General features: G+C 56.0%; 2 protein-coding genes across 5 annotated transcripts in view; one reads left to right on the plus strand and one right to left on the minus strand.

Annotated features, from left to right (window-relative positions):
* Positions 1–10,488, minus strand: part of ACTR3 (actin related protein 3) — a 65,811-nt gene extending 55,323 nt beyond the window's left edge. The window contains exon 1 of the mRNA XM_068246335.1: positions 10,381–10,488. Within this exon, the coding sequence (XP_068102436.1) occupies positions 10,381–10,424 (44 nt within the window). The 5' untranslated portion in view covers positions 10,425–10,488. The remainder of the gene's footprint in view (positions 1–10,380) is intronic.
* Positions 10,489–10,777: 289 nt separating this feature from the next.
* The window catches only part of SLC35F5 (solute carrier family 35 member F5), a 203,058-nt gene continuing 189,761 nt past the window's right edge, over positions 10,778–24,074 (plus strand). For 2 of the 4 annotated variants that reach the window (XM_068246336.1, XM_068246339.1), the window contains exons 1-2: positions 10,778–10,983; positions 13,344–13,433. The gene's annotated coding sequence lies outside the window, so the exon portion shown is untranslated. Of the gene's footprint in view, positions 10,984–11,003; positions 11,054–13,343; positions 13,434–24,074 lie in introns of those variants that run through there. The other 2 variants (XM_068246337.1, XM_068246338.1) reach the window with 2 other exon arrangements.

A 24,074-nucleotide genomic window follows, 5' to 3' on the forward strand; every position in this document is an offset into this window, starting at 1 on the left:
TAACAAGTGACCAGATCTGAGAGCACTGGAGATCACAGCACATGTAACACAAGTGACCAGATCTGAGAGGACTGGAGATCACAGCACATGTAACAGTAACACAAGTGACCAGATCTGAGAGCACTGGAGATCACAGCACATGTAACACAAGTGACCAGATCTGAGAGCACTGGAGATCACAGCACATGTAACACGTGACCAGATTTGAGAGCACTGGAGATCACAGCACATGTAACACAAGTGACCAGATCTGAGAGCACTGGAGATCACAGCACATGTAACACAAGTGACCAGATCTGAGAGGACTGGAGATCACAGCACATGTAACACAAGTGCCCAGATCTGAGAGCACTGGAGACCACAGCACATGTAACACAAGTGACCAGATCTGAGAGCACTGGAGATCACAGCACATGTAACAGTAACACAAGTGACCAGATCTGAGAGCACTGGAGATCACAGCACATGTAACACAAGTGACCAGATCTGAGAGCACTGGAGATCACAGCACATGTAACACAAGTGACCAGATCTGAGAGCACTGGAGATCACAGCACATGTAACACAAGTGACCAGATCTGAGAGCACTGGAGATCACAGCACATGTAACACAAGTGACCAGATCTGAGAGCACTGGAGATCACAGCACATGTAACACAAGTGACCAGATCAGAGAGCACTGGAGATCACAGCACATGTAACAGTAACACAAGTGACCAGATCTGAGAGCACTGGAGATCACAGCACATGTAACAAGTGACCAGATCTGAGAGCACTGGAGATCACAGCCCATGTAACACAAGTGACCAGATCTGAGAGCACTGGAGATCACAGCACATGTAACAAGTGACCAGATCTGAGAGGACTGGAGATCACAGCACATGTAACAGTAACACAAGTGACCAGATCTGAGAGCACTGGAGATCACAGCACATGTAACAGTAACACAAGTGACCAGATCTGAGAGCACTGGAGATCACAGCACATGTAACACAAGTGACCAGATCTGAGAGCACTGGAGATCACAGCACATGTAACACAAGTGACCAGATCTGAGAGGACTGGAGATCACAGCACATGTAACAGTAACACAAGTGACCAGATCTGAGAGCACTGGAGATCACAGTACATGTAACACAAGTGACCAGATCTGAGAGCACTGGAGATCACAGCACATGTAACACGTGACCAGATTTGAGAGCACTGGAGATCACAGCACATGTAACACAAGTGACCAGATCTGAGAGCACTGGAGATCACAGCACATGTAACACAAGTGACCAGATCTGAGAGCACTGGAGACCACAGCACATGTAACACCAGTGCCCAGATCTGAGAGGACTGGAGATCACAGCACATGTAACACAAGTGACCAGATCTGAGAGGACTGGAGATCACAGCACATGTAACACAAGTGACCAGATCTGAGAGCACTGGAGATCACAGCACATGTAACACCAGTGCCCAGATCTGAGAGCACTGGAGACCACAGCACATGTAACACAAGTGACCAGATCTGAGAGCACTGGAGATCACAGCACATGTAACACCAGTGACCAGATCTGAGAGCACTGGAGATCACAGCACATGTAACACAAGTGACCAGATCTGAGAGGACTGGAGATCACAGCACATGTAACACAAGTGACCAGATCTGAGCGCACTGGAGATCACAGCACATGTAACACAAGTGCCCAGATCTGAGAGCACTGGAGATCACAGCACATGTAACACAAGTGACCAGATCTGAGAGCACTGGAGATCACAGCACATGTAACACAAGTGACCAGATCAGAGAGCACTGGACATCACAGCACATGTAACACAAGTGACCAGATCAGAGAGCACTGGAGATCACAGCACATGTAACAGTAACACAAGTGACCAGATCTGAGAGCACTGGAGATCACAGCACATGTAACAGTAACACAAGTGACCAGATCTGAGCGCACTGGAGATCACAGCACATGTAACACAAGTGCCCAGATCTGAGAGCACTGGAGATCACAGCCCATGTAACACAAGTGACCAGATCTGAGAGCACTGGAGATCACAGCACATGTAACAGTAACACAAGTGACCAGATCTGAGCGCACTGGAGATCACAGCACATGTAACACAAGTGACCAGATCTGAGAGCACTGGAGATCACAGCCCATGTAACACAAGTGACCAGATCTGAGAGCACTGGAGATCACAGCACATGTAACAAGTGACCAGATCTGAGAGCACTGGAGATCACAGCACATGTAACAGTAACACAAGTGACCAGATCTGAGAGCACTGGAGATCACAGCACATGTAACACAAGTGACCAGATCTGAGAGCACTGGAGATCACAGCACATGTAACACAAGTGACCAGATCAGAGAGCACTGGAGATCACAGCACATGTAACAGTAACACAAGTGACCAGATCAGAGAGCACTGGAGACCACAGCACATGTAACACAAGTGACCAGATCTGAGAGCACTGGAGATCACAGCACATGTAACACAAGTGACCAGATCTGAGAGGACTGGAGATCACAGCACATGTAACAGTAACACAAGTGACCAGATCTGAGAGCACTGGAGATCACAGCACATGTAACACAAGTGACCAGATCTGAGAGCACTGGAGATCACAGCACATGTAACACGTGACCAGATTTGAGAGCACTGGAGATCACAGCACATGTAACACAAGTGACCAGATCTGAGAGCACTGGAGATCACAGCACATGTAACACAAGTGACCAAATCTGAGAGCACTGGAGACCACAGCACATGTAACACAAGTGACCAGATCTGAGAGCACTGGAGATCACAGCACATGTAACACCAGTGACCAGATCTGAGAGCACTGGAGATCACAGCACATGTAACACAAGTGACCAGATCTGAGAGGACTGGAGATCACAGCACATGTAACACAAGTGACCAGATCTGAGCGCACTGGAGATCACAGCACATGTAACACAAGTGCCCAGATCTGAGAGCACTGGAGATCACAGCACATGTAACACAAGTGACCAGATCTGAGAGCACTGGAGATCACAGCACATGTAACACAAGTGACCAGATCAGAGAGCACTGGAGATCACAGCACATGTAACACAAGTGACCAGATCAGAGAGCACTGGAGATCACAGCACATGTAACAGTAACACAAGTGACCAGATCTGAGAGCACTGGAGATCACAGCACATGTAACAGTAACACAAGTGACCAGATCTGAGCGCACTGGAGATCACAGCACATGTAACACAAGTGCCCAGATCTGAGAGCACTGGAGATCACAGCCCATGTAACACAAGTGACCAGATCTGAGAGCACTGGAGATCACAGCACATGTAACAGTAACACAAGTGACCAGATCTGAGAGCACTGGAGATCACAGCACATGTAACAAGTGGCCAGATCTGAGAGCACTGGAGATCACAGCACATGTAACAGTAACACAAGTGACCAGATCTGAGAGCACTGGAGATCACAGCACATGTAACACAAGTGACCAGATCTGAGAGCACTGGAGATCACAGCACATGTAACACAAGTGACCAGATCAGAGAGCACTGGAGATCACAGCACATGTAACACAAGTGACCAGATCTGAGAGCACTGGAGATCACAGCACATGTAACAGTAACACAAGTGACCAGATCTGAGAGCACTGGAGATCACAGCACATGTAACACCAGTGACCAGATCTGAGAGCACTGGAGATCACAGCACATGTAACAGTAACACAAGTGACCAGATCTGAGAGCACTGGAGACCACAGCACATGTAACACAAGTGACCAGATCTGAGAGCACTGGAGACCACAGCACATGTAACACAAGTGACCAGATCAGAGAGCACTGGAGATCACAGCACATGTAACACAAGTGACCAGATCTGAGAGCACTGGAGATCACAGCACATGTAACACAAGTGACCAGATCAGAGAGCACTGGAGATCACAGCACATGTAACAGTAACACAAGTGACCAGATCTGAGAGCACTGGAGATCACAGCACATGTAACAGTAACACAAGTGACCAGATCTGAGCGCACTGGAGATCACAGCACATGTAACACAAGTGCCCAGATCTGAGAGCACTGGAGATCACAGCCCATGTAACACAAGTGACCAGATCTGAGAGCACTGGAGATCACAGCACATTTAACAGTAACACAAGTGACCAGATCTGAGAGCACTGGAGATCACAGCACATGTAACAAGTGACCAGATCTGAGAGCACTGGAGATCACAGCACATGTAACAGTAACACAAGTGACCAGATCTGAGAGCACTGGAGACCACAGCACATGTAACACAAGTGACCAGATCTGAGAGCACTGGAGATCACAGCACATGTAACACAAGTGACCAGATCAGAGATCACTGGAGATCACAGCACATGTAACACAAGTGACCAGATCTGAGAGCACTGGAGATCACAGCACATGTAACAGTAACACAAGTGACCAGATCTGAGAGCACTGGAGATCACAGCACATGTAACAAGTGACCAGATCTGAGAGCACTGGAGATCACAGCACATGTAACACAAGTGACCAGATCTGAGAGCACTGGAGATCACAGCACATGTAACACAAGTGACCAGATCAGAGAGCACTGGAGATCACAGCACATGTAACACCAGTGACCAGATCTGAGAGCACTGGAGATCACAGCACATGTAACACAAGTGACCAGATCTGAGAGCACTGGAGATCACAGCACATGTAACACCAGTGACCAGATCTGAGAGCACTGGAGATCACAGCACATGTAACAGTAACACAAGTGACCAGATCTGAGAGCACTGGAGACCACAACACATGTAACACAAGTGACCAGATCTGAGAGCACTGGAGATCACAGCACATGTAACACAAGTGACCAGATCTGAGAGCACTGGAGATCACAGCACATGTAACACCAGTGACCAGATCTGAGAGCACTGGAGATCACAGCACATGTAACACAACTGACCAGATCTGAGAGCACTGGAGATCACAGCACATGTAACACAAGTGACCAGATCTGAGAGCACTGGAGATCACAGCACATGTAACAGTAACACCAGTGACCAGATCTGAGAGCACTGGAGATCACAGCACATGTAACACAAGTGACCAGATCTGAGAGCACTGGAGATCACAGCACATGTAACAGTAACACAAGTGACCAGATCTGAGAGCACTGGAGACCACAGCACATGTAACACAAGTGACCAGATCTGAGAGCACTGGAGACCACAGCACATGTAACACAAGTGACCAGATCTGAGAGCACTGGAGATCACAGCACATGTAACAGTAACACAAGTGACCAGATCTGAGAGCACTGGAGATCACAGCACATGTAACACCAGTGACCAGATCTGAGAGCACTGGAGATCACAGCACATGTAACAGAAACACCAGTGACCAGATCTGAGAGCACTGGAGATCACAGCACATGTAACACAAGTGACCAGATCAGAGAGCACTGGAGATCACAGCTCCGTCTGATGAGGACGGATGGGGGAGGGCGCTTGCAGGGTTAAATACACACGTCACCTTGGGGTGCAGGAGATGCTCCTCCCCCCCACCAGCAGTGCAGGGGCAGGCAGGTTCCCAAAAACAGATTCAGCACTTCAGAAACGTGCACCTGCACGACCTGTTCCCAGCCACCAATCAGGCCACGAATGCTGAGCTGAGGAAGCCGGAGGGCGGGGTGTACAGACACATAGATGGGATGGTCAGAGCCTTCCATGACCAATTACACAAAACGCCACGATCTGCCTCAGACATTCCCAACTTCCCTTCTCCCAACCCCGCCTCCTGCAGCCTCCAGTCATTCCCAGCCCCGCCCTCCCGCAGCATCCAGACATTCCCAGCCCCGCCTCCAGTCATTCCCAGCTCCGCCCTCCCACAGCATCCAGACATTCCCAGCCCCGCCTCCTGCAGCCTCCAGTGATTCACAGCCCCGCCCTCCCACAGCATCCAGGCATTCCCAGCCCCGCCTTCCGCAGCCTCCAGTCATTCTCAGCCACACCTTCCCGCAGCCTCCAGTTACTCCAAGCCCCGCCTTCAGCAGCCTCCAGTCATTCCCAGCCCTGCCTTCCGCAGCCTCCAGTCATTCCCAGCCACGCCTTCCGCAGCCTCCAGTCATTCCCAGCCACGCCTTCCGCAGCCTCCAGCCATTCCCAGCCACGCCTTCCGCAGCCTCCAGCCATTCCCAGCCACGCCTTCCGCAGCCTCCAGCCATTCCCAGCCACGCCTTCCGCAGCCTCCAGCCATTCCCAGCCGCGCACTCCCACAGCCTCCAGTCACTCCCAGCCACGCCTTCCGCAGCCTCCAGCCATTCCCAGCCGCGCACTCCCACAGCCTCCAGTCATTCCCAGCCACGCCTTCCGCAGCCTCCAGTCATTCCCAGCCACGCCTTCCGCAGCCTCCAGTCATTCCCAGCCACGCCTTCCGCAGCCTCCAGCCATTCCCAGCCGCGCACTCCCACAGCCTCCAGTCACTCCAAGCCCCGCCTTCCGCAGCCTCCAGTCATTCTCAGCCCCACCCTCCAATCATTCCCAGCCCCAACATCCGCAGCCTCCAGTCATTCCCAGCCCTGCCTCCCGCAGCCTCCAGTCATTCCCAGCCCCGCCTCCCGCAGCCTCCAGTCATTCCCAGCCCCGCCCTCCAGTCATTCCCAGCCGCAGCCTCCAGTCACTCCCAGCCGCGCACTCCCACAGCCTCCAGTCACTAGAAGCCCCGCCTTCCGCAGTCTCCAGTCATTCTCAGCCCCGCCCTCCAGCAGCCTCCAGTCATTCCCAGCCCTGCCCTCCCGCAGCCTCCAGTCACTCCCGGCACCACCTTCCGCAGCCTCCAGTCACTCCCGGCCCCGCCTCCCGCAGCCTCCAGTCACTCCGGGCCCCACCTTCCGCAGCCTCCAGTCATTCCCAGCCCCGCCCTCCCGCAGCCTCCAGTCACTCCCGACCCCGCCCTCCCACAGCCTCCAGTCATTCCCAGCACCGCCAACCGCAGCCTCCAGTCACCACCAGACCCGCCTCCCGTTACTCCCGGCCCCGCCCTCCGGCAGCCTCCAGTCATTCTCAGCACAGCCTCCAGAAACTCCCGGCCCCGCCCTCCCGCAGCCTCCAGTCACTCCCGGCCCCGCCCTCTCGCAGCCTCCAGTCACTCCCGGCCCCGCCCTCTCGCAGCCTCCAGTCACTCCCGGCCCCGCCCTCCCGCAGCCTCCAGTCACTCCCGGCCCCGCCCTCCCGCAGCCTCCAGTCACTCCCGGCCCCGCCCTCCAGCAGCCTCAAGTCACTCCCGGCCCGCCTTCCGCAGCCTCCAATCACTCCCGGCCCCGCCTTCCGCAGCCTCCAATCACTCCCGGCCCCGCCTTCCGCAGCCTCCAGTCACTCCCAGCCCCGCCTTCCGCAGCCTCCAGTCACTCCCAGCCCCGTCCTCCCACAGGTTCCAGTCATTCCCAGCCCCGCCAACCGCAGCCTCCAGTCACCCCCCAGCCCCACCCTTCCGCAGCCTCCAGTCACTCCCAGCCCCGCCTTCCGCAGCCTCCAGTCACTCCCAGCCCCGTCCTCCCGCAGAATCCAGTCATTCCCAGCCCCGCCCTCCCGCAGAATCCAGTCACTTCCAGACCCGCCCTCCGTTACTCCCGGCCCCGCCCTCCCGCAGCCTCCAGTCACTCCCAGCCCCGCCCTCCCACAGCCTCCAGTCATTCCCAGCCCCACCCTCCCACAGCCTCCAGTCATTCCCAGCCCCGCCCTCCCGCAGCCTCCAGTCATTCCCAGCCCCGCCCTCCCGCAGCCTCCAGTCACTTCCAGACCCGCCTCCCGTTACTCCCGGCCCCGCCCTCCCGCAGCCTCCAGTCATTCTCAGCACCGCCTCCAGAAACTCCCGGAACCGCCTCCCGCAGCCTCCAGTCACTCCCGGCCCCGCCCTCCGGCAGCCTCCAGTCACTCCCGGCCCCACCTTCCGCAGCCTCCAATCACTCCCGGCCCCGCCTTCAGCAGCCTCCAATCACTCCCGGCCCCGCCTTCCGCAGCCTCCAATCACTCCCGGCCCCGCCTTCCACAGCCTCCAGTCACTCCCAGCCCCGCCCTCCCACAGCCTCCAGTCACTCCCAGCCCCGCCCTCCCGCAGCCTCCAGTCACTCCCAGCCCCGCCCTCCCGCAGCCTCCAGTCACTCCCAGCACCACCAACCGCAGCCTCCAGTCACTTCCAGCCCCGCCTCCCGTTACTCCCGGCCCCGCCCTCCCGCAGCCTCCAGTCACTCCCAGCCCCGCCCTCCCACAGCCTCCAGTCATTCCCAGCACCGCCAACCGCAGCCTCCAGTCATTCCCAGCACCGCCAACCGCAGCCTCCAGTCATTCCCAGCACCGCCAACCGCAGCCTCCAGTCACTTCCAGACCCGCCTCCCGTTACTCCCGGCCCCGCCCTCCCGCAGCCTCCAGTCACTCCCAGCCCCGCCCTCCCGCAGCCTCCAGTCATTCCCAGCCCCGCCCTCCTGCAGCCTCCAGACACTTCCAGACCCGCCTCCCGTTACTCCCGGCCCTGCCCTCCCGCAGCCTCCAGTCACTCCCGGCCCCGCCCTCCCGCAGCCTCCAGTCACTCCCGGCCCCGCCCTCCCGCAGCCGCCAGTCACCCCCCGGCCCCGCCCTCGCGCAGCCGCCAGTCACCCCCCGGCCCCGCCCTCGCGCAGCCGCCAGTCACTCCCCGGCCCCGCCCTCGCGCAGCCGCCAGTCACTCCCGGCCCCGCCCTCGCGCAGCCGCCAGTCACTCCCGGCCCCGCCCTCGCGCAGCCGCCAGTCACTCCCGGCCCCGCCCTCGCGCAGCCGCCAGTCACTCCCGGCCCCGCCCTCGCGCAGCCGCCAGTCACTCCCGGCCCCGCCCTCGCGCAGCCGCCAGTCACTCCCGGCCCCGCCCTCGCGCAACCTCCAGTCACTCCCGGCCCCGCCCTCCCGCAGCCTCCAGTCACTCCCGGCCCCGCCCTCCCACAGCCTCCAGTCACTCCCGGCCCCGCCCTCCCACAGCCTCCAATCACTCCCGGCCCGCCCTCCCGCAGCTGCCAGTCACTCCCGGCCCCGCCCTCCCACAGCCTCCAGTCACTCCCAGCCCCGCCCTCCCACAACCTCCAGTCATTCCCAGCCCCGCCCTCCCACAGCCTCCAGTCATTCCCAGCCCCGCCCTCCCACAGCCTCCAGTCACTCCCAGCCCCGCCCTCCCACAGCCTCCAGTCACTCCCAGCCCCGCCCTCCAGTCACAGCCCCGCCCCCCACAGCCTCCAGTCACTCCCGGCCCCACCCTCCCGCAGCCTCCAGTCACTCCCAGCCCGCCCTCCCACAGCCTCCAGTCATTCCCAGCCCCGCCCTCCCACAGCCTCCAGTCATTCCCAGCCCTGCAGCCTCCAGTCACTCCCGGCCCCGCCCCCCGCAGCCTCCAGTCACTCCCGGGCTGCCCTCCCGCAGCCTCCAGTCACTCCCGGCCCCGCCCTCCCGCAGCCTCCAGTCACTCCCGGCCCCGCCCTCCCGCAGCCTCCAGTCACTACCGGCCCCGCCCTCCCACAGCCTCCAATCACTCCCGGCCCGCCCTCCCGCAGCTGCCAGTCACTCCCGGCCCGCCCTCCCACAGCCTCCAGTCACTCCCAGCCCCGCCCTCCCACAACCTCCAGTCATTCCCAGCCCCGCCCTTCCACAACCTCCAGTCATTCCCAGCCCCGCCCTCCCACAACCTCCAGTCACTCCCAGCCCCGCCCTCCCACAGCCTCCAGTCACTCTCAGCCCCGCCCTCCCACAGCCTCCAGTCACTCACAGCCCCGCCCTCCCACAGCCTCCAGTCACTCACAGCCCCGCCTCCTGCAGCCTCCAGTCACTCACAGCCCCGCCCTCCCACAGCCTCCAGTCACTCACAGCTCCGCCCTCCCACAGCCTCCAGTCACTCCCGCAGCCTCCAGTCATTCCCAGCCCCGCCCTCCCAGAGCCTCCAGTCACTCCCAGCCCCGCCCCCACAGCATCCAGTCATTCTCAGCCCCACCTTTTGGAGCCTCCAGTCATTCCCAGCCCCGCCCTCCCACAGCCTCCAGTCACTCACAGCCCCGCCTCCTGCAGCCTCCAGTCACTCACAGCCCCGCCTCCTGCAGCCTCCAGTCACTCACAGCCCCGCCGTCCCGCAGCCTCCAGTCACTCTCAGCCCCGCCCTCCCAGAGCCTCCAGTCACTCCCAGCCCCGCCCCCCACAGCATCCAGTCATTCTCAGCCCCGCCTTCTGGAGCCTCCAGTCATTCTCAGCCCCGCCCTCCAGTCACTCCTAGCCTCGCCTCCCGCAGGCCTCAGTTATAAGCTTTCACAAGCCCTGCCCTCTATCAGGTAGCCCCTCCCCTCCGGCACAGGCCCGCCGCTCGCTCACCCGGTGCCGCAATCCACCACACAGGCCGGGAGTCTGGCCGCCATGTCCGCTCGGGCCGCTGGTTCCGCATACACTGACAGCAAGATGGCGGCGCAGCAGCTCTACCCGCCCGCCGGCCAATCAGCCCAGCGGACAGGAAGTGACTGACCAATCACAGCGCAGAGCCCAGCGCTAACCACGCCCCTCCCGCGTCACACAGCCAATCAGCGTCCTGCTCAGCGGACAGGAAGTGACTGACCAATCACAGCGCAGAACCCAGCGCTAACCACGCCTCTCCCGCGAGACTCAGCCAATCAGCGTCCTGCTCAGCGGACAGGAAGTGACTGACCAATCACAGCGCAGAACCCAGCGCTAACCACGCCCCTCCCGCGAGACTCAGCCAGAGTTTCCTGAAGCGATATAGGTGTTGTGTCTGATTACGCTGCCTGTGGATTTGTGCTGCCGCGCATGCGCAGTAGGAAACAGTGCGGCCACAGTTCCTATTCACTGATGCTGCTGGAAGTAAAATACTACATATCCTACACTACATAGGAACTAGGAAGTATGGCAAGAAACCGAAGAGGAGAAACTTCCGGAAACACAGAGACCGGAAGCGGAAGCCAGGTGACTTTTCTCGACTTCATGTTGCAGTTATTAGTATGATATTATATATGTTATTGTAATGGGAGACAAGGTGATGACCTCTTCCCTCCTCCGCACCCCTTTCCTCCCCTGTCTCTCTGTCCTCCTCTGTCTCTCTGTCCTCCTCTGTCCCTCTATCCTCCTCTGTCCCTCTATCCTCCTCTGTCCCTCTATCCTCCTCTGTCCTCCCCTGTTCCTCTGTCGTCCTCTGTCCCTCTTTCCTCCCCTGTCCTCCCCTGTTCCTCTGTCCTCCTCTGTCCCTCTTTCCTCCCCTGTCCTCCTCTGTCCCTCTGTCCTCCCCTGTCCCTCTGTCCTTCCCTGTCTCTCTGTCCTCCCCTGTCTCTCTGTCCTCCCCTGTCCCTCTGTCCTCCCCTGTTCCTCTGTCCTCCTCTGTCCCTCTTTCCTCCCCTGTCCTCCTCTGTCCCTCTGTCCTCCCCTGTCCCTCTGTCCTCCCCTGTCCCTCTATCCTCCTCTGTCCTCCCCTGTCCTCCTCTATCCTCCTCTGTCCCTCTATCCTCCTCTGTCCTCCCCTTTCCTCCTCCGCCCCTCTGTCCTCCCCTGTCTGTCCCTCTATCCTCCTCTGTCCTCCCCTGTCTCTCTGTCCTCCCCTATCTCTCTGTCCTCCCCTGTCTCTCTGTCCCTCTGTCCTCCTCTGTCCCTCTTTCCTCCCCTGTCCTCCTCTGTCCCCCTATCCTCCTCTGTCCCTCTATCCTCCTCTGTCCTCCCCTGTCCCTCTATCCTCCTCTGTCCTCCCCTGTCCCTCTATCCTCCTCTGTCCTCCCCTGTCCCTCTTTCCTCCCCTGTCCTCCTCTGTCCCTCTGTCCTCCCCTGTCCCTCTGTCCTCCCCTTTCCCTCTTTCCTCCTCTGTCCTCCTCTGTCCCTCTATCCTCCTCTGTCCTCCCCTTTCCTCCTCCGCCCCTCTGTCCTCCCCTGTCTCTCTGTCCTCCCCTGTCTCTCTGTCCTCCCCTGTCCCTCTGTCCTCCCCTGTCCCTCTGTCCTCCCCTGTCCCTCTGTCCTCCCCTTTCTCTCTGTCCTCCCCTGTCCCTCTGTCCTCCCCTGTCCCTCTATCCTCCTCTGTCCTCCCCTTTCCTCCTCCGCCCGTCTGTCCTCCCCTGTCTCTCTGTCCTCCCCTGTCTCTCTGTCCTCCCCTGTCCCTCTGTCCTCCCCTGTCCCTCTGTCCTCCCCTGTCCCTCTGTCCTCCCCTGTCCCTCTGTCCTCCCCTGTCTCTCTGTCCTCCCCTGTCTCTCTGTCCTCCCCTGTCTCTCTGTCCTCCCCTGTCTCTCTGTCCTCCCCTGTTCCTCTGTCCCTCTGTCCTCCCCTGTCCCTCTGTCCTCCCCTGTCCCTCTGTCCTCCCCTGTCTCTCTGTCCTCCCCTGTCTCTCTGTCCTCCCCTGTCTCTCTGTCCTCCCCTGTCTCTCTGTCCTCCCCTGTCTCTCTGTCCTCCCCTGTCTCTCTGTCCTGTCCTCCCCTGTCTCTCTGTCCTCCCCTGTTCCTCTGTCCTGTCCTCCCCTGTCTCTCTGTCCTCCCCTGTCTCTCTGTCCTCCCCTGTCTCTCTGTCCTCCCCTGTCTCTCTGTCCTCCCCTGTCCCTCTGTCCTCCCCTGTCCCTCTGTCCTCCCCTGTCCCTCTGTCCTCCCCTGTCCCTCTGTCCTCCCCTGTCCCTCTGTCCTCCCCTGTCCCTCTTTCCTTCTCTGTCCTCCCCTGTCTCTCTGTCCCTCTTTCCTCCTCTGCCCTCCCCTGTCCCTCTGTCCTTCCCTGTCTCTCTGTCCTCCCCTGTCTCTCTGTCCTCCCCTGTCTCTCTGTCCTCCCCTGTCTCTCTGTCCTCCCCTGTCTCTCTGTCCTCCCCTGTCTCTCTGTCCTCCCCTGTCTCTCTGTCCTCCCCTGTCTCTCTGACCTCCCCTGTCTCTCTGCCCTCCCCTGTCCCTCTGCCCTCCCCTGTCCCTCTGCCCTCCCCTGTCCCTCTGCCCTCCCCTGTCCCTCTGCCCTCCCCTGTCCCTCTGTCCTCCCCTGTCCCTCTGTCCTCCCCTGTCCCTCTGTCCTCCCCTGTCCCTCTGTCCTCCCCTGTCCCTCTGTCCTCCCCTGTCCCTCTGTCCTCCCCTGTCCCTCTGTCTTCCTCATCATTTGTTCCTCTCTGAAAGCTCATGTACAGATCTCTGCAAACATCAGATTTTATTTTGCCAATAAATTAAAATGATGAATGAACTTACTAGTTTACAGTTTGGTCTGAATGAATGTGATGAATGTGGTCTTTTGCTTCTGAAATCATGCATGATGAGGGGTGCAGGGCAATGGAGAATTGTTTATTCCTCTAGTGTACGTATAGTAATTGCGGTTTATCTTTGCAGATAATCGGAACAGCATAGAAATTTTGTCCCTGAGATATTCTGTGGCAAAGGATGAGCTGTGATGAAGCGCCACTAGGCTGCTCTCTTCAGGTGAGGGTTATGGCAGAGGATGTGCTGCTAGGCTGCTCTCTTCAGGTGAGGGTTATGGCAGAGGATGTGCTGCTAGGCTGCTCCCTTCAGGTGACAGTTATGGCAGAGGATGTGCTGCTAGGCTGCTCCCTTCAGGTGAGAGTTATGGCAGAGGATGTGCTGCTAGGCTGCTCTCTTCAGGTGAGGGTTATGGCAGAGGATGTGCTGCTAGGCTGCTCTCTTCAGGTGAGGGTTATGGCAGAGGATGTGCTGCTAGGCTGCTCTCTTCAGGTGAGGGTTATGGCAGAGGATGTGCTGCTAGGCTGCTCTCTTCAGGTGAGGGTTATGGCAGAGGATGTGCTGCTAGGCTGCTCTCTTCAGGTGAGAGTTATGGCAGAGGATGTGCTGCTAGGCTGCTCTCTTCAGGTGACAGTTATGGCAGAGGATGTGCTGCTAGGCTGCTCTCTTCAGGTGAGAGTTATGGCAGAGGATGTGCTGCTAGGCTGCTCTCTTCAGGTGACAGTTATGGCAGAGGATGTGCTGCTAGGCTGCTCTCTTCAGGTGACAGTTATGGCAGAGGATGTGCTGCTAGGCTGCTCTCTTCAGGTGACAGTTATGGCAGAGGATGTGCTGCTAGGCTGCTCTCTTCAGGTGACAGTTATGGCAGAGGATGTGCTGCTAGGCTGCTCTCTTCAGGTGAGAGTTATGGCAGAGGATGTGCTGCTAGGCTGCTCTCTTCAGGTGAGAGTTATGGCAGAGGATGTGCTGCTAGGCTGCTCTCTTCAGGTGAGAGTTATGGCAGAGGATGTGCTGCTAGGCTGCTCTCTTCAGGTGAGAGTTATGGCAGAGGATGTGCTGCTAGGCTGCTCTCTTCAGGTGAGAGTTATGGCAGAGGATGTGCTGCTAGGCTGCTCTCTTCAGGTGACAGTTATGGCAGAGGATGTGCTGCTAGGCTGCTCTCTTCAGGTGAGAGTTATGGCAGAGGATGTGCTGCTAGGCTGCTCTCTTCAGGTGAGAGTTATGGCAGAGGAGGTGCTGCTAGGCTGCTCTCTTCAGGTGAGAGTTATGGCAGAAGAGGTGCTGCTAGGCTGCTCTCTTCAGGTGAGGGTTATGGCAAAGGATGTGCTGCTAGGCTGCTCTCTTCAGGTGAGAGTTATGGCAGAGGATGTGCTGCTAGGCTGCTCTCTTCAGGTGAGAGTTATGGCAGGATGTGCTGCTAGGCTGCTCTCTTCAGGTGAGGGTTATGGCAGAGGATGTGCTGCTAGGCTGCTCTCTTCAGGTCAGGGTTATGACAGAGGATGTGCTGCTAGGCTGCTCTCTTCAGGTGACAGTTATGGCAGAGGAGGTGCTGCTAGGCTGCTCTCTTCAGGTGAGGGTTATGGCAGAGGATGTGCTGCTAGGCTGCTCTCTTCAGGTGAGAGTTATGGCAGAGGATGTGCTGCTAGGCTGCTCTCTTCAGGTGACAGTTATGGCAGAGGATGTGCAGCTAGGCTGCTCTCTTCAGGTGAGAGTTATGGCAGAGGATGTGCTGCTAGGCAGCTCTCTTCAGGTGAGAGTTATGGAGGAGGATGTGCTGCTAGGCTGCTCTCTTCAGGTGAGAGTTATGGCATAGGATGTGCTGCTAGGCTGCTCTCTTCAAGAGACTCCGTAACAAAAATTGCATCCTGTTTTTTATCATCCTACAAGTTCCAAAAGCTATTCTAATGTGTTCTGGCTTACTGCAGCACGTTCTACTATCACCATCTCTGTAATAAATCAACTTATCTCTCTCTTGTCAGACTTGTCAGCCTTTGTCTGGAAGGCTGCCAAGTTCTTCAGTGTTGTGGTTCTGTGATGCATCTCCCCCCTCCAGGCCCCTCTCTGCACACTGCCTGTGTGTTATTTAGATTATGGCAGGTTCTCTCTGCTCTATTATCTTTTACAAGCTGGATAAATCCTACTCTGAGCTGGCTGGGCTTTCACATACTGAGGAATTACATACAGGAAGAGCTGTCTGCACTCTGCAGGAAGAAAAAGCCTGACACTTCAGTGGAAGATAGCTGCAGGGGGAAAGAAACACACAAATGATCTCTTGAGATTAAAAAGGCTGTATACAGCCTGCTTGTGTATGGATGTATTTTCTATGTGTGGACATACTGTACATCAACCTACTTCCTGTTTTGGTGGCCATTTTGTTTGTTTATAAACAAACTTTTTAAAACAGTTTTTAACCACTTTTAATGCGGCAAGGAGCGGCGAAATTGTGACAGAGGGTAATAGGAGATGTCCCCTAACGCACTGGTATGTTTACTTTTGTGCGATTTTAACAATACAGATTCTCTTTCAGGTGACAGTTATGGCAGAGGATGTGCTGCTAGGCTGCTCTCTTCAGGTGAGAGTTATGGCAGAGGATGTGCTGCTAGGCTGCTCTCTTCAGGTGAGAGTTATGGCAGAGGATGTGCTGCTAGGCTGCTCTCTTCAGGTGAGGGTTATGGCAGAGGATGTGCTGCTAGGCTGCTCTCTTCAGGTGACAGTTATGGCCGAGGATGTGCTGCTAGGCTGCTCTCTTCAGGTCAGGGTTATGGCAGAGGATGTGCTGCTAGGCTGCTCTCTTCAGGTGAGAGTTATGACAGAGGATGTGCTGCTAGGCTGCTCTCTTCAGGTGACAGTTATGGCAGAGGAGGTGCTGCTAGGCAGCTCTCTTCAGGTGAGAGTTATGGCAGAGGAGGTGCTGCTAGGCTGCTCTCTTCAGGTGAGAGTTATGGCAGAGGATGTGCTGCTAGGCTGCTCTCTTCAGGTGAGAGTTATGGCAGAGGATGTGCTGCTAGGCTGCTCTCTTCAGGTGAGAGTTATGGCAGGATGTGCTGCTAGGCTGCTCTCTTCAGGTGAGGGTTATGGCAGAGGATGTGCTGCTAGGCTGCTCTCTTCAGGTGACAGTTATGGCCGAGGATGTGCTGCTAGGCTGCTCTCTTCAGGTCAGGGTTATGGCAGAGGATGTGCTGCTAGGCTGCTCTCTTCAGGTGAGAGTTATGACAGAGGATGTGCTGCTAGGCTGCTCTCTTCAGGTGAGAGTTATGACAGAGGATGTGCTGCTAGGCTGCTCTCTTCAGGTGACAGTTATGGCAGAGGAGGTGCTGCTAGGCAGCTCTCTTCAGGTGAGAGTTATGGAGGAGGATGTGCTGCTAGGCTGCTCTCTTCAGGTGAGAGTTATGGCAGAGGATGTGCTGCTAGGCTGCTCTCTTCAGGTGACAGTTATGGCAGAGGATGTGCTGCTAGGCTGCTTTCTTCAGGTGAGAGTTATGGCAGAGGATGTGCTGCTAGGCTGCTCTCTTCAGGTGAGAGTTATGGCAGAGGATGTGCTGCTAGGCTGCTCTCTTCAGGTGAGAGTTATGGCCGAGGATGTGCTGCTAGGCTACTCTCTTCAGGTCAGAGTTATGGAAGAGGATGTGCTGCTAGGCTGCTCTCTTCAGGTGAGAGTTATGGCAGAGGATGTGCTGCTAGGCTGCTCTCTTCAGGTGAGAGTTATGGCAGAGGATGTGCTGCTAGGCTGCTCTCTTCAGGTGAGAGTTATGGCAGAGGATGTGCTGCTAGGCTGCTCTCTTCAGGTGAGAGTTATGGCAGAGGAGGTGCTGCTAGGCTGCTCTCTTCAGGTGAGAGTTATGGCAGAGGAGGTACTGCTAGGCTACTCTCTTCAGGTGAGAGTTATGGCAGAGGATGTGCTGCTAGGCTGCTCTCTTCAGGTGAGAGTTATGGCAGAGGATGTGCTGCTAGGCTGCTCTCTTCAGGTGAGAGTTATGGCAGAGGATGTGCTGCTAGGCTGCTCTCTTCAGGTGACAGTTATGGCAGAGGATGTGCTGCTAGGCTGCTTTCTTCAGGTGAGGGTTATGGCAGAGGATGTGCTGCTAGGCTGCTCTCTTCAGGTGACGGTTATGGCAGAGGATGTGCTGCTAGGCTGCTCTCTTCAGGTGAGGGTTATGGCAGAGAATGTGCTGCTAGGCTGCTCTCTTCAGGTGAGGGTTATGGCAGAGGATGTGCTGCTAGGCTGCTCTCTTCAGGTGAGGGTTATGGCAGAGGATGTGCTGCTAGGCTGCTCTCTTCAGGTGAGGGTTATGGCAGAGGATGTGCTGCTAGGCTGCTCTCTTCAGGTGACAGTTATGGCAGAGGATGTGCTGCTAGGCTGCTCTCTTCAGGTCAGGGTTATGGCAGAGGATGTGCTGCTAGGCTGCTCTCTTCAGGTGAGGGTTATGGCAGAGGATGTGCTGCTAGGCTGCTCTCTTCAGGTGAGAGTTATGGCAGAGGAGGTGCTGCTAGGCTGCTCTCTTCAGGTGAGAGTTATGGCAGAGGATGTGCTGCTAGGCTGCTCTCTTCAGGTGAGGGTTATGGCAGAGGATGTGCTGCTAGGCTGCTCTCTTCAGGTGAGAGTTATGGCAGAGGATGTGCTGCTAGGCTGCTCTCTTCAGGTGAGGGTTATGGCAGAGAATGTGCTGCTAGGCTGCTCTCTTCAGGTGAGAGTTATGGCCGAGGATGTGCTGCTAGGCTGCTCTCTTCAGGTAAGAGTTATGGCAGAGGAGGTGCTGCTAGGCTGCTCTCTTCAGGTGAGAGTTATGGCAGAGGAGGTACTGCTAGGCTGCTCTCTTCAGGTGAGAGTTATGGCAGAGGATGTGCTGCTAGGCTGCTCTCTTCAGGTGAGAGTTATGGCAGAGGATGTGCTGCTAGGCTGCTCTCTTCAGGTGAGCGTTATGGCAGAGGATGTGCTGCTAGGCTGCTCTCTTCAGGTGACAGTTATGGCAGAGGATGTGCTGCTAGGCTGCTCTCTTCAGGTGAGGGTTATGGCAGAGGATGTGCTGCTAGGCTGCTCTCTTCAGGTGAGAGTTATGGCAGAGGATGTGCTGCTAGGCTGCTCTCTTCAGGTGAGAGTTATGGCAGAGGATGTGCTGCTAGGCTGCTCTCTTCAGGTGAGGGTTATGGCAGAGGATGTGCTGCTAGGCTGCTCTCTTCAGGTGAGAGTTATGGCAGAGGATGTGCTGCTAGGCTGCTCTCTTCAGGTGAGAGTTATGGCAGAGGATGTGCTGCTAGGCTGCTCTCTTCAGGTCAGGGTTATGGCAGAGGATGTGCTGCTAGGCTGCTCTCTTCAGGTCAGGGTTATGGCAGAGGATGTGCTGCTAGGCTGCTCTCTTCAGGTGAGAGTTATGGCAGAGGAGGTGCTGCTAGGCTGCTCTCTTCAGGTGAGAGTTATGGCAGAGGATGTGCTGCTAGGCTGCTCTCTTCAGGTGAGGGTTATGGCAGAGGATGTGCTGCTAGGCTGCTCTCTTCAGGTGAGAGTTATGGCAGAGGATGTGCTGCTAGGCTGCTCTCTTCAGGTGAGAGTTATGGCAGAGGATGTGCTGCTAGGCTGCTCTCTTCAGGTGAGGGTTATGGCAGAGAATGTGCTGCTAGGCTGCTCTCTTCAGGTGAGAGTTATGGCCGAGGATGTGCTGCTAGGCTGCTCTCTTCAGGTGAGAGTTATGGCAGAGGATGTGCTGCTAGGCTGCTCTCTTCAGGTGAGAGTTATGGCAGAGGATGTGCAGCTAGGCTGCTCTCTTCAGGTGAGAGTTATGGCAGAGGATGTGCTGCTAGGCTGCTCTCTTCAGGTGAGAGTTATGGCAGAGGATGTGCTGCTAGGCTGCTCTCTTCAGGTGAGAGTTATGGCAGACTATGTGCTGCTAAGCTGCTCTCTTCAGGTGAGAGTTATGGCAGAGGATGTGCTGCTAGGCTGCTCTCTTCAGGTCAGGGTTATGGCAGAGGATGTGCTGCTAGGCTGCTCTCTTCAGGTGAGGGTTATGGCAGAGGATGTGCTGCTAGGCTGCTCTCTTCAGGTGAGAGTTATGGCAGAGGATGTGCTGCTAGGCTGCTCTCTTCAGGTGAGAGTTATGGCAGAGGATGTGCTGCTAGGCTGCTCTCTTCAGGTGAGAGTTATGGCAGAGGATGTGCTGCTAGGCTGCTCTCTTCAGGCGAGAGTTATGGCAGAGGATGTGCTGCTAGGCTGCTCTCTTCAGGTGAGAGTTATGGGAGAGGATGTGCTGCTAGGCTGCTCTCTTCAGGTGAGAGTTATGGCAGAGGATGTGCTGCTAGGCTGCTCTCTTCAGGTGAGAGTTATGGCAGAGGGTGTGCTGCTAGGCTGCTCTCTTCAGGTGAGAGTTATGGCAGAGGATGTGCTGCTAGGCTGCTCTCTTCAGGTGAGAGTTATGGCAGAGGAGGTGCTGCTAGGCTGCTCTCTTCAGGTCAGAGTTATGGCAGAGGATGTGCTGCTAGGCTGCTCTCTTCAGGTGAGAGTTATGGCAGAGGATGTGCTGCTAGGCTGCTCTCTTCAGGTGAGAGTTATGGCAGACTATGTGCTGCTAAGCTGCTCTCTTCAGGTGAGAGTTATGGCAGAGGATGTGCTGCTAGGCTGCTCTCTTCAGGTCAGGGTTATGGCAGAGGATGTGCTGCTAGGCTGCTCTCTTCAGGTGACAGTTATGGCAGAGGATGTGCTGCTAGGCTGCTCTCTTCAGGTGACAGTTATGGCAGAGGATGTGCTGCTAGGCTGCTCTCTTCAGGTGACAGTTATGGCAGAGGATGTGCTGCTAGGCTGCTCTCTTCAGGTCAGAGTTATGGCAGAGGATGTGCTGCTAGGCTGCTCTCTTCAGGTCAGAGTTATGGCAGAGGATGTGCTGCTAGGCTGCTCTCTTCAGGTCAGAGTTATGGCAGAGGATGTGCTGCTAGGCTGCTCTCTTCAGGTCAGAGTTATGGCAGAGGATGTGCTGCTAGGCTGCTTTCTTCAGGTCAGAGTTATGGCAGAGGATGTGCTGCTAGGCTGCTTTCTTCAGGTCAGAGTTATGGCAGAGGATGTGCTGCTAGGCTGCTCTCTTCAGGTGAGAGTTATGGCAGAGGATGTGCTGCTAGGCTGCTTTCTTCAGGTCAGAGTTATGGCAGAGGAGGTGCTGCTAGGCTGCTCTCTTCAGGTGAGAGTTATGGCAGAGGATGTGCTGCTAGGCTGCTCTCTTCAGGTGAGGGTTATGGCAGAGGATGTGCTGCTAGGCTGCTCTCTTCAGGTGAGAGTTATGGCAGAGGATGTGCTGCTAGGCTGCTCTCTTCAGGTGAGGGTTATGGCAGAGGATGTGCTGCTAGGCTGCTCTCTTCAGGTGAGAGTTATGGCAGAGGATGTGCTGCTAGGCTGCTCTCTTCAGGTGAGAGTTATGGCAGAGGATGTGCTGCTAGGCTGCTCTCTTCAGGTGAGGGTTATGGCAGAGGATGTGCTGCTAGGCTGCTCTCTTCAGGTGAGAGTTATGGCAGAGAATGTGCTGCTAGGCTGCTCTCTTCAGGTGAGAGTTATGGCAGAGAATGTGCTGCTAGGCTGCTCTCTTCAGGTGAGGGTTATGGCAGAGGATGTGCTGCTAGGCTGCTCTCTTCAGGTGACAGTTATGGCAGAGGATGTGCTGCTAGGCTGCTCTCTTCAGGTCAGGGTTATGGCAGAGGATGTGCTGCTAGGCTGCTCTCTTCAGGTGAGAGTTATGGCAGAGGATGTGCTGCTAGGCTGCTCTCTTCAGGTGAGAGTTATGGCAGGATGTGCTGCTAGGCTGCTCTCTTCAGGTGAGGGTTATGGCAGAGGATGTGCTGCTAGGCTGCTCTCTTCAGGTGACAGTTATGGCAGAGGATGTGCTGCTAGGCTGCTCTCTTCAGGTGAGAGTTATGGCAGAGGATGTGCTGCTAGGCTGCTCTCTTCAGGTGAGAGTTATGGCAGAGGATGTGCTGCTAGGCTGCTCTCTTCAGGTGAGAGTTATGGCAGAGGATGTGCTGCTAGGCTGCTCTCTTCAGGTGAGAGTTATGGCAGAGGATGTGCTGCTAGGCTGCTCTCTTCAGGTGAGAGTTATGGCAGAGGATGTGCTGCTAGGCTGCTCTCTTCAGGTGAGAGTTATGGAGGAGGATGTGCTGCTAGGCTGCTCTCTTCAGGTGAGAGTTATGGAGGAGGATGTGCTGCTAGGCTGCTCTCTTCAGGTGAGAGTTATGGCCGAGGATGTGCTGCTAGGCTGCTCTCTTCAGGTGAGAGTTATGGCAGAGGATGTGCTGCTAGGCTGCTCTCTTCAGGTGAGAGTTATGGCAGAGGATGTGCAGCTAGGCTGCTCTCTTCAGGTGAGAGTTATGGCAGAGGATGTGCTGCTAGGCTGCTCTCTTCAGGTGAGAGTTATGGCAGAGGATGTGCTGCTAGGCTGCTCTCTTCAGGTGAGAGTTATGGCAGACTATGTGCTGCTAAGCTGCTCTCTTCAGGTGAGAGTTATGGCAGAGGATGTGCTGCTAGGCTGCTCTCTTCAGGTCAGGGTTATGGCAGAGGATGTGCTGCTAGGCTGCTCTCTTCAGGTGAGGGTTATGGCAGAGGATGTGCTGCTAGGCTGCTCTCTTCAGGTGAGAGTTATGGCAGAGGATGTGCTGCTAGGCTGCTCTCTTCAGGTGAGAGTTATGGCAGAGGATGTGCTGCTAGGCTGCTCTCTTCAGGTGAGAGTTATGGCAGAGGATGTGCTGCTAGGCTGCTCTCTTCAGGCGAGAGTTATGGCAGAGGATGTGCTGCTAGGCTGCTCTCTTCAGGTGAGAGTTATGGCAGAGGATGTGCTGCTAGGCTGCTCTCTTCAGGTGAGAGTTATGGCAGAGGGTGTGCTGCTAGGCTGCTCTCTTCAGGTCAGAGTTATGGCAGAGGATGTGCTGCTAGGCTGCTCTCTTCAGGTGAGAGTTATGGCAGAGGATGTGCTGCTAGGCTGCTCTCTTCAGGTGAGAGTTATGGCAGACTATGTGCTGCTAAGCTGCTCTCTTCAGGTGAGAGTTATGGCAGAGGATGTGCTGCTAGGCTGCTCTCTTCAGGTCAGGGTTATGGCAGAGGATGTGCTGCTAGGCTGCTCTCTTCAGGTGACAGTTATGGCAGAGGATGTGCTGCTAGGCTGCTCTCTTCAGGTGACAGTTATGGCAGAGGATGTGCTGCTAGGCTGCTCTCTTCAGGTGACAGTTATGGCAGAGGATGTGCTGCTAGGCTGCTCTCTTCAGGTCAGAGTTATGGCAGAGGATGTGCTGCTAGGCTGCTCTCTTCAGGTCAGAGTTATGGCAGAGGATGTGCTGCTAGGCTGCTTTCTTCAGGTCAGAGTTATGGCAGAGGATGTGCTGCTAGGCTGCTTTCTTCAGGTCAGAGTTATGGCAGAGGATGTGCTGCTAGGCTGCTCTCTTCAGGTGAGAGTTATGGCAGAGGATGTGCTGCTAGGCTGCTTTCTTCAGGTCAGAGTTATGGCAGAGGAGGTGCTGCTAGGCTGCTCTCTTCAGGTGAGAGTTATGGCAGAGGATGTGCTGCTAGGCTGCTCTCTTCAGGTGAGGGTTATGGCAGAGGATGTGCTGCTAGGCTGCTCTCTTCAGGTGAGAGTTATGGCAGAGGATGTGCTGCTAGGCTGCTCTCTTCAGGTGAGAGTTATGGCAGAGGATGTGCTGCTAGGCTGCTCTCTTCAGGTGAGGGTTATGGCAGAGGATGTGCTGCTAGGCTGCTCTCTTCAGGTGAGAGTTATGGCAGAGAATGTGCTGCTAGGCTGCTCTCTTCAGGTGAGAGTTATGGCAGAGAATGTGCTGCTAGGCTGCTCTCTTCAGGTGAGGGTTATGGCAGAGGATGTGCTGCTAGGCTGCTCTCTTCAGGTGACAGTTATGGCAGAGGATGTGCTGCTAGGCTGCTCTCTTCAGGTCAGGGTTATGGCAGAGGATGTGCTGCTAGGCTGCTCTCTTCAGGTGAGAGTTATGGCAGAGGATGTGCTGCTAGGCTGCTCTCTTCAGGTGAGAGTTATGGCAGAGGGTGTGCTGCTAGGCTGCTCTCTTCAGGTCAGAGTTATGGCAGAGGATGTGCTGCTAGGCTGCTCTCTTCAGGTGAGAGTTATGGCAGAGGATGTGCTGCTAGGCTGCTCTCTTCAGGTGAGAGTTATGGCAGACTATGTGCTGCTAAGCTGCTCTCTTCAGGTCAGGGTTATGGCAGAGGATGTGCTGCTAGGCTGCTCTCTTCAGGTGACAGTTATGGCAGAGGATGTGCTGCTAGGCTGCTCTCTTCAGGTGACAGTTATGGCAGAGGATGTGCTGCTAGGCTGCTCTCTTCAGGTGACAGTTATGGCAGAGGATGTGCTGCTAGGCTGCTCTCTTCAGGTCAGAGTTATGGCAGAGGATGTGCTGCTAGGCTGCTCTCTTCAGGTCAGAGTTATGGCAGAGGATGTGCTGCTAGGCTGCTCTCTTCAGGTCAGAGTTATGGCAGAGGATGTGCTGCTAGGCTGCTTTCTTCAGGTCAGAGTTATGGCAGAGGATGTGCTGCTAGGCTGCTTTCTTCAGGTCAGAGTTATGGCAGAGGATGTGCTGCTAGGCTGCTCTCTTCAGGTGAGAGTTATGGCAGAGGATGTGCTGCTAGGCTGCTTTCTTCAGGTCAGAGTTATGGCAGAGGAGGTGCTGCTAGGCTGCTCTCTTCAGGTGAGAGTTATGGCAGAGGATGTGCTGCTAGGCTGCTCTCTTCAGGTGAGGGTTATGGCAGAGGATGTGCTGCTAGGCTGCTCTCTTCAGGTGAGAGTTATGGCAGAGGATGTGCTGCTAGGCTGCTCTCTTCAGGTGAGAGTTATGGCAGAGGATGTGCTGCTAGGCTGCTCTCTTCAGGTGAGAGTTATGGCA

This window comes from Hyperolius riggenbachi, chromosome 7 (genome assembly GCF_040937935.1).
Source record: "Hyperolius riggenbachi isolate aHypRig1 chromosome 7, aHypRig1.pri, whole genome shotgun sequence".
Taxonomy (NCBI): Eukaryota; Metazoa; Chordata; class Amphibia; order Anura; family Hyperoliidae; genus Hyperolius; species Hyperolius riggenbachi.